Source organism: Nicotiana tabacum, chromosome 15, assembly GCF_000715075.1.
Source record: "Nicotiana tabacum cultivar K326 chromosome 15, ASM71507v2, whole genome shotgun sequence".
Lineage (NCBI taxonomy): Eukaryota > Viridiplantae > Streptophyta > Magnoliopsida > Solanales > Solanaceae > Nicotiana > Nicotiana tabacum.
Genome location: NC_134094.1, coordinates 68,898,458 through 68,909,453, shown reverse-complemented (window position 1 = coordinate 68,909,453; position 10,996 = coordinate 68,898,458). Strand labels below are relative to the sequence as shown.

The window sequence follows — 10,996 nt, the reverse complement described above, 5'->3', positions numbered from 1 at the left end:
TCACTCCGATTTTACCCTCTCCGCTATCATCATCTATCCTTCGTCATCTTCCACTATTGATTTTGAATCTGAAAATTTAGGGCTTCACAACCACTCTAAATTGGGGCTTTTAATAACTTCACCTAACACACAACAAGATATATCTACTAGCTACGCCGAACGTCTCAAAAGATAATACGCAACACAATGTTTAGGAAGATTTCGACTAAGTTAAGTTCTAAGTCAATTTTCTACTATTCTCTGATTGTGAGTGTATTACTGATTAAGATCTTGAGCTATTGCTTTCCTAAAGGCTAATTTGAATACTCCCTTAGTTTGATGCCCCAAAGGAGGTGCGTAAACTTCAACCTTACTCTTGTTTTTACTAGTTTAAGTCACTGAATATGAAATGCTTTACTAACTCTGCCGATTGATCTTACTGATAATCTATTCATGCCTTTTAGTTGTTTTATGTGTTTTTCAATGACTGTTGAGTAGATTCTACAACCCAGAACTTCTTTTAAAAAGCATTTGGATGCAACCTATTCATATATATTGTTAACTCTGAAATGATTTCTTGACTATCTTAATACTTAGTTCCAAATCTCTCTCTCTCTCTCTCTTATATGTTCTGTTAACATTGTTATGATTATTACACTAACCTATTTTGAACATCATTCATCATTCACGATGGTTCATTTCAATCCAATAGTGTTTGATCCTGTTAGGAGTTAAAAATCAGATTGTTATTATGGTACTAGTTTATTAGCTTATGACCTCATAATCTATTCTCATCTCTTTAATGTATATCTATAATTCTGTCGATTACTTGATTGAAATCATAACTATTTATGTATGCATATAATGAATTAGTTGGATCTTATTATGATATCAATTTTTTCATTTAAAACACTGCTGCTAACTTTCCTTTGGTACTTGAATCCTAATCCCAAACACACTTAGCGTGTTTCCCTTAATGTGATGATATATTTATCCTTTCTTGGACCTCACATGATGGCACTATTAGTAACACTTCCATGACATGATCTCTGCTAAGTCCACTTTGTGTGTGTTTGTGATCCTGTGTTCAACTATGTTATCCAGCATCTCTTCTTGACTTTCATGACCACATGTATGCCCACACTGCCTTGAAAACTTCACGGAGGTCCCCCAAGTATACAAGTTTTAACTCCAAAGAAACTCTTTGTCACTACTGCTTGGATATAACCGTCTGCTTCATTTTAATGGAATAAGTTTGAATTTGAAACTCTCAAAAGAGGTGTATGTCATTAATTCTTAAAGTTAGGTAGGATTGATGATTTGAGACCCTGTAAAGCACTCTTAAGTGATCTAATTAGATTTATGAACCTGTGACTATGTTGATGTCCTTAGAAGTTCTAATTATAGTTATTGTTAATTTGTAATCATGTCAATCCTTGTTGTAGTATGATAATTTGTGTCAGTACCATTAGGAGTTTCGATTACGATTACTGCTTTTAACTTCTGCCAATACTCCTTGAATGTTCTATTTAAAATTTTTAGCTTGTGCCTCATGATTAGGGTTATTGATCTGTATTTATCATTGAAGATGTTTAAACTTTATCTATATTAGCATTCTTTGGAAAGCATTAACTGTAGTAATGAACCTGCAATGTGGTTGACACTCTCAAGATTTCTTGTTGTAATTGTTAACCTTCCCTCTCCTAATTCCCTCAGATGTTTAGTTGCAACTGCTGGTCTGCACCTCTGTTAACATTTCTCAGAAGTTTCAATTAGTGTTCTTAACCTGTGTACACTTAATGGGGAAAGGCCTAATCAACCTGTGATTGGTGTAATTGAGTGCCATTAAGACAAATACACCTGTGCTTATGAGTTATTATATACTAGAATTATGTTCTCTCTACCCTTAAGATGCTTGGCCTCATATGTTTGATTTTCTTAAGAGTGGCATGATAAAGTATGTTTGAAGCTTATCTTCTTTGGAACTGCTTAATGTGTTAATCATTTATTTAGTTTTAGAAATGGTTATGATGGTGTAGATAAACTATCTTGCGCCCTTATGATATTCTTTTTCGCCCTCATAAGAAATGTATACACTTATGTGGTATGGTATTGCTATGGTTATTTATTTACATTGAAAGTACCTCATTGGCACTTAAACCTATGGGGAAGAGTAAGCATTAATGGTTAGGGGTATTTAGGAGTAGAGTTTAAATCTTGGTTGGGCTGCTTTCCCTGGCTCAAGCATTGCCTTGGGCCCTTGGGAACCTTGGGATCATTGAAGTGTCAGAGGATTCAAAGGGGGCTTTGACCTTGAGTGGAACTCTACCCTTAGCCTCTAATCCATTGATATCCATTACTTCTTTTGGGTTTAGTATTTAATGACAATAAAAGATTTTTAATGTAAATTATTTTACCATATGTAACCACCACAATACTATAACCTTTCATAATATTTAAGTATTGTTAGTTGTTATATTTGGTTCAAGTCACTTACTTACATATTTCATGTATGATTGTGTGTATAGAATATTATTTCTAATGACTTTCTCTCTTTCTTTTTGAACATGTATAACTATTGGGCTTACTGAGTTCTCACGGAACTCAGGCCCAAAACTCATGTCATGCATCTGAAAATCTTGGAGTTCATTTCTATCCGTCCTTGTTGATTGCTGGGACTACCTCTTTCAGGACCAAACCTTAGTCACTCCGTACCTCTTTTCTATTTTATTATATTTCGTTGTTTATATTATTTTACATGTATATGACACTGCTCTCATCATATTTGATTTAATGTTTTACTTTATCTTTTGAATTACATAGACAACTTAAGCAAGCCTTAAAAGACATATGGTTAAAAGAAATATTAGATAATAATCAATTTAAATTATCAAAAATAAAACAATATATGTCTGGAAGTCTCACAAAATGTGAGTGCATAAAAAGAGAAATTACATGGAACCTATTATCAAAATGCTGTAAAAGATAGCCCTTTGATAGTACAAAGAGAGCTAAACGCCTTAAGCATTGGAGTGACATAGTTAGCTTGCAAGTTATTTTTGGTTGACTGACCTTCTTTGTGGATGATTCTGGGCACTTGCACTTGAAACCTTGATCATAAGTCAACTCCATATGATATCTAACAATGAGATTTGAGCTTGACACTGGCTGACAGTAAATTACACGCGTGGTCTTCAACACCATAGAGCCAGGCATGGACAGAAGGGGCCTCGCGGCAACTTTGCCTCCATATTACATTTTCATACCTGGACCATCTCATAGCAAACCTATTATAGATAAGATCCTCATGTGTGCTAGATGCAACATATACCAGGGAGCTCTTTCAACACTTGCTAAAGTGACCCGCCCAATGGTGTGAAGTCGAATGACCAAACTCGTCTGTTCTGGGTAGTAGCATGTTCTTGCGGAAGCCAATGGCCTTTGTAACTCGATGAGACCTATAAATCCTACCTAGTGTAATCCTCATGAAGTCGTTAATGCAAAGGGACTTGCATTTTAATTCCTTCTTATTATCTCCACACTGGACATAGGTATGAGACAGGATGCAAAGGCTCAAAAGTAGCCTTTTCTTTGGCTTGTAGAGAGTGTTACTGGATTTGCCTAAGTAGTGGTTACACCTATAGGGAATGAGTATCAAAGATACTAATACCACCCTAATAGATTTGGCCAAAACATAGAACCAATCCCTCTCCAAAGTACCTGCAAAATCAGCAAACATGTTAGTAAAACACTCCTTCATTCTCTCCTTCCTAAGGATTTGAGTTGTAAGTGTACTGTGATCTCCATTCCTTATAGCTTGCCTCCTTCCATCATAATACATGTTCCTCCTCCTCTTAATTGGATTCACCTCCTTCTACTTCATATATATCACCTTCATTTCAATTATCACTAGTCTTGGCAGTGTTTACCCTAAGATAGGGTATTTGAAGTTTGTCATTGTTCAAAATCTTTCTTCCTTCTTATTCCAGCTCCCAAAAGGAGTGCACCTGCACCATATGCTGTTGATCCAATGTCAAGTTAGCTAAGTGGCCAGCTAACTTTTTTTCTTCACTCAACACATGAATTACCTAGAACACACCCTTAGATAATAGACTTTTGATTTCATCCACCTGATTAGCAATGCTCCAAGGTGGTTCCCAAACATCCTCCAATAATTTCTTCATAAGTAAAGAGTCAGTCTCAATTATACATGGAGGAAACTGCATTTGAATTATGTACCCGGCTGCTTCAAGAATGGCCTATGCTTCCGCAATATTATTGGTTGCCTCTTCAGCTACATCAGCCTGGGCATATATAAGATCTCCAATACCATCCCTAATGCAAAAAACATATGATGCTCATCCAGATTCCCCTCTAAATGCCCCATCAGTGTTATATTTAATCCATCCATCCAGAGGCAATTACCACAACACTTTAGTGAACCTCAATCTAAGGATATGATTTAGCAAATTTTCATGTAAATCCGACGAGTTAGTGGTAACTCCCTTGAAGTTTGGCCTTCTCACCTTCAAAAAAATTTGTATCGAGGTTGATATCTGAAATATTAACCTATTAAAGGATACATTCTTCCCATGCAGCCCTGAATTCCTTTTCTTCCACAAATGCCACACAATCAGACTTAGCATAGTCTGATAGATTGCCTTCAAACTTGTATTCCTAGGTTTATTCTACCACTCATTTATCACTTATACTAGCTGCTTCCCTTCTATTTTGATCCCAGCAGGTGCACCAAAGTAGTTCCAAACCAATCTGGCAGCTGGAGATGTCAAAAATACATGAGGCAATGTCTCTTCTTTAGGGTACCTGCAACAACAACATCTTGAGGTTCTAAAGTACCCCAGCCTTAAGAACCAATCATCTAATGGTAGTTTTGCCTTCCACACCCTCCACATCAAAAATATAATCTTGAAAGGCACACCCTTTACCCAAAAGAACTTGTATAGCTTGCTTTCATTTCTTCTTTTCCTTATGTATTGCCATGAAGACTTCACTGTAAATTGCCCCTTTGTTTCCAGCTTCCACCAAGGCTTATCCTTCATTGAGTAATCTGAAGGTGGTGTGATGGAATCCAAAATGTGGTCAGCTAACTCCTCTGGTAGTAACTCCCTCAAAAGCCCTCCATTCCATGCCCCATTCTCCACCACATCATCAACATAATTTATGGATTCATCACACCAATGGTCTGGACCTGAAGCATGATAAAGGGCTCCAAGTCCAGTCCAATTATCAAACTAGAAGTAGGAGTTCCCACTCTTTAATTGCCACCACACTTGGTGTTCCACTTCATCCCTCATTTGAAGCATTTTCCTCCACACACGAGATCCCTGTCTCCATGGCACCACTACTTCATTGATCTTCTTGCAATATTTATTTCTCATGAATGTACTTCATAGAGTATTCTTTGTTCTATAATTCCACAAAAGCTTGGAAAACAATGCCTCGTATACATCATGCAATGATCTAAATCCAAGGCCTCCCTAATATTTAGGTAAACAGAGATTATCCCATGAAGCCAGTGTCTTGCCCTTCCATTGCCTGAGTTGGTCCAATAAAATCTAGCAAACATCTTGTGCAATTGGTTGATCACATATACTGGAGGATTCACTGCTGAAAGGAGATGAATTAGCATGCTTTCTAACACATGTGCAATCAACACTGCCCTAAACCAATAGATAGTAACTTACCCTTCCATGATGATAAGCTCTCCTGAACTTTGAAAATAATGCTCTTTCTAACACATCTGCTATACTTTGCTAAACCTTTCATGAAGATTTTGAAGTTGAAAATAATTTAGCAAAGACGACAGTCGCTTTTTTTCAAAACCAGAAACGAATCTCAAGACTAGCCTTCTAAAAGAAATCGACTCTTTCAAAACTAAAGTGTTGACGTCCAGCCGACTTTCAAAACTATTCCCTCAAGTCTAAGATTTAAGTGATTTCAGAAGCCAAAGTATATCTTAGACTCGTTTGCTTATAACCTCTTTATTTTATTAGATTTATATAAACATCCATTCTTTAAAAACAAAGTATTTTCTACATGCTTCATACAAACCATTCGTTTTTAAAACTCTTTAATTACACCAACAGTAGTTTTCAAGACTCTTTCTAAACTTATACCCCTTTTAAATCTCGGATCCCTTTTATTAACATCATACTCTCACTTAGATAAACAGTAAGCCATGCCTCTCTAATACTAATTAAGCATAATACAATCTACTAGCCCTTTTAAACCTAGCCTAAGTCCAATGGAGCTACCTCAAGTAGATTTTAAGGGGTGCCAAACACCTTCCCATTAGAAGAACAAGAATCCTTACCAAAATTCTCACTGGTTAGCAGACTAATAAAGAATACAACTTTAGTAATTAAATAGGTACCCTAGAATACCTTTAAATATTAGATGTCGACTCTCTTTCATGAACAACAGAGAAACCACAAGTTGAATCATATTTTGACTTGTGAAAAATAGGGTGCAACAATGCACATTCAATTGAGGCTTGAACTGTGTCTGTACTTTTTTGTCATTCGCCTCTTTGAACGCTCAGACGTTCCTCTTTTGATGAAATAAAAAGAAATGCTTTCTTAAAAAAGTTTTTGCAAATTTATTTATCGCTTCGTTTACACTTACTTTTTCTTTAAACTAATCAAATTGATAAAACCCACACTCCGTGGTTATGACATGTAACAAAACCCTCGAGCAAAGTGATCCAGATTACGAGGAATATGACAAAAGCTTGATGCCGGATAATCTCCCGCAAGAGATCAAACAATTGTAAATCCAGAAAAATCCTAACCTTGAAGAGACTGAAGTGGTCAACCTGGGAAAAGAAGAAGACGTTGAGGAAACTCGAGTCAGCATCCATCTAAAAATAGAAGAATTGGTCGAGCTCCTCCGACAGTACATTGATGTGTTCGCATGGTCGTATGACGACATGCTTGGGTTAAGCACGGACATTATTTCGCATCGATTGCCTACCTATCCCACTAGACCACCAGTCAAACAAAAACCTAGAAAGTTTAAACCAAACTTGAGTTTGAGGATAAAAGAAGAAGTATCCAAGCAAATAGAGGCAAATGTAGTGAGGGTCACCAATTATCCCACATGGTTGGAAAATATCGTCCCGATACCAAAGAAGGATGGGAAGATTAGGATATGCATTGAATATCGTGATCATAACAAGTCCAGCCCGAAGGATGATTTCCCTTTACCAAATATTCATATCCTCACCGACAACTGCACAAAGCATGAACTGTGGTTATTCGTGGATTGTTTCATCGGGTACCATTAGATCCTGATGCACGAAGAAGATGCAGAAAAGACAGCGTTCACTACGCCTTAGGGAGTTTACTGCTACAGAGTCATGCCATTCGGCCTCAAAAATGCTGGCACTACTTACATGAGGGCCATGATAACCCTCTTTCACAATAAGACTCACAAAGAGATCGAGGTATATGTGGATGATGTCATCATCAACTCTCGAAATAGTTCAGAACATATGGACGACCTAAAAAAGTTTTTGAACGCTTGCAGAGGTATAGTCTGAAGTTGAGCCATGCAAAATGCGCATTCGAAGTCCCTACTAGAAAATTGCTAGGTTCATCGTAAGTAGGAAAGGGATAGAACTGGATCCTTCAAAGATCAAATCCATTAAAGAGTTGCCACCGCCCAAAAGCAAGAAGGATGTGATGAGTTTCCTTGGTAGGCTGAATTACATCAACCGTTTCATAGCCCAGGCTACAGAAATTTGTGAACATATCTTCAAGCTGATGAAGAAGGATGCAGCTACAAAATGGACAGAAGAGCGTCAGAAAGACTTCAACAGAATTAAGGAGTATTTGTCAAATCAACCAGTGTTGCTTCCTCGGGAGCCCAGGAAGCAACTATTGTTATACCTGTCGGTCTTAAATAATACATTTGGATGCGTGTTGGGACAACACGATAAGACCTGAAGAAAGAAGCAGGCCATCTATTACTTAAGTAAGAAGTTCACACCATGCGAGGCTAAATACACTCTAATAGAATGCACTTTATGTGCCTTGACTTGGATCGCCCAGAAATTAAGGCATTACATGTCAACATACACCACACATTTAATATCCCGGCTCAACCCACTCAAGTATATCTTTTAGAACTCAATGCCTACAGGAAAACTAGCCAAATGGCAGATTCTTCACGGTAAATTTGACATTGTGTACATAACACAGAAGGCCATCAAAAGACAAGCCCTGGTTGATCACCTTGCAGAGAATCCAGTGGACAAGGATTATGAACCACTCACTACATACTTCCCAGACGAAGAAGTGTTATTCCCCGGAGAAGATATTGCAGAATCATACCCAGGGTGGAGAATGTTCTTCGACGGAGTGGCAAATTTCAAAGGAGTAGGAATTGGGGCAGTCCTAATTTAAGAACTGGGATAGCATTACCGGGAATTAGCAAAGATAAAGTTCCCTTGCACGAATAACATGGCCGAGTACGAAGCATGCATCCTCAGGATTAGGATGGTGGCTGACATGAAAATCAAAGAGCTTTTGGTCGTAGGGGACTCTAATCTATTGATACATCAAGTTCAAGGAGAATGGACTACCAAGAACGTCAAGATCCTTCCATACCAGCACTGTGTAAAGGAGTTATGCAAGAAGTACACAAAGATGGAGTTCAAGCACATTCCCAAGATCCAGAACGAATTAGCCGAAGCTCTTTCAACCTTATCATCCATGATTCAGCATCCAGACAAGAATTACATCGACCCTATCGAGATAGTGATCGGGGATCAACATGTGTATTGTTTTCATGTAGACAGAGAGCCATATGGTAAGCCATGGTACTACAACATCAAAAGGTTCCTTGAATCAAGAGAATATCAATAAAATGCTACTAATGGTCAGAAGCAAGCGCTCAGAAGGCTGGCAAATCACTTTTTCCTTAACGGGGAAGTCCTATATAGGAGGACCACAGACTTGGGTCTGTTAAGATGAGTAGATGCCACTGAAGCAACCAAATTTCTAGAAATAATATGTGCAGGAACATGAGGACCCCACATGAATGGCCTCACCTTAGCCAAGAAGATTTTAAGAGGCGGATACTTTTGGATGACCATGGAAAGCGATAGTATCCGCTATGTGCAGAAGTGTCACTAGTGCCTGATCCACGGGGATTCCATCTGGGTTCTGCCTAATGAGTTGAATATAATGGGCTCGCCTTGGCCATTTTCTGCTTGGAGCATGGATGTGATTAGACCTATAGAGCACGCACCATTTCATCTTGGTATCAATTGATTATTGCACCAAATGGGTCGAAGCTTCTGCGTACAAGGTCATCACAAAGAAAGTTGTGGCAGATGTCATCCATAACAACATAGTTCGCTGGTTTGGGATACCAGAGTCAATTATCACTAACAATGCAGCTAATCTCATAGTGATCTCATGAGGGAAATTTACGAGAAGTTCGGAATTGTCATCCATAACTCTACAGCCTACAGACCATAAATGAATGGAGCAGTTGAAGCGGCCAACAAATACATTAAGAGGATTCTACGAAAGATAGTGGACAATCATAGGTAATGGCACGGGAAATTATCCTTTGCCTTACTGGGTTATTATTGGGTTATCGGACCACCATGAGGACATCCACTATGGCAACGCAATACATGTTGGTATATGGAACTGAAGCTATGATTCCCATGAAGGTCAAGATACCATCTTTAAGAGTCATTCAAGAAGCCAAGTTAGATGATGCAAAATGGATATGGGTCAGGCAGGAGCAACTCATGCTCATTGACGAGAAGAGAATGAACGTAGTATGCCATGGTCAGCTGTATCAAAATAGGATGGCCAGCACATTCAACAAAAGAGTGAAACCTCGCCAATTTATACCAAGTTAGTTGGTTTTAAAGAAAATACTCCCTTATCAAGAAGAGGCCAAAGGAAAGTTCGCACCAAATTGGAAAGGTCCTTACGTGGTCCACTAAGTGTTGTCGGGAGGAGCTCTGATCTTGGCAGAGATGGACAAAAGAGTCAGCACGAAGCCTATCAACTCAGATGCAATCAAGAGATACTACGTTTGAAGATAATGGAGTTAGGTTTTGGTTGTAACATAACTACGCTCGACCTATCTTCCCACGGAGGGATATGTAGGCAACCCACGCAGGGTTCAGTTTTTCACTCTCCCCTTTCTTTGTAATAGAAAATACAAATATCATTTTGTATGTAATCAGAACTATGCCACTACTTGATTTCCTTCAGAAGGAATATATAGGCAATCCTCATCGGATTCAGTCATTTTTTGTAATTGAACTATGTTCTGGCCTGAGTCCATTTGGATACGTAGGCAGTCTGCGTCTGACTAGGCCACTTCATTTTCAATCTCATAATTTTGCATATGTTGTAATCGAACTACATTTTGACCTGATTCCAGTTTGATACGTAGGCTGCCTGAGTCAGGCTCGGTCATCTTCACCATATTTTCTTTATCATTACCCACGAACTACATTCAGATCTAATTCTCTTTTGGATATGTAGGCAACCTAAAAGGGTTCGGTCATAACCCTAGAAAAATCTTTGTAATGCATCAGTTTAGATTAGGACGCAATCGTAGTGGCAAGAAGCCACATCGTTAGAAGCATCGTGGAGGATCGACATCAATGGGACAGAGTCTTCAAGAAACAACGCTCATGTTAGGGTAACTTCTGAAACATGTCATAATCCAGAACGACGGCATTTGCCATAAAACAAAAAAATTTCAAAATTTTCTAATGATATCATAACCCGTTCCACCTATCGAACTTTATGACTCAACCTCATCAAGACCGGGGTAAAGCCAGGACTACGATCGATACAAACCAACACACCCCCTTGCTAAGAACGTTTCATTGAATACATGACCAATGGAATACAAGGGAATGCTAGAACACACCAGGGCAATGAAAGATCTGCCACTCCCTCGTAACTATTATCCCTCTTTCCTTATTCAAATTTTCCTTATATAACTAAAAACTAAC

At 38.3% G+C, this 10,996-nt stretch overlaps 1 protein-coding gene across 1 annotated transcript; it reads left to right on the top strand.

Moving 5' to 3' along the window:
* The first annotated feature begins 8,462 nt into the window (after window positions 1-8,462).
* Window positions 8,463-8,867, top strand: LOC142169666 (uncharacterized). The gene has a single exon (XM_075231562.1). It carries the CDS (start codon window positions 8,463-8,465, stop codon window positions 8,865-8,867), a length of 405 nt encoding a protein of 134 aa, XP_075087663.1.
* Window positions 8,868-10,996: the final 2,129 nt, after the last annotated feature.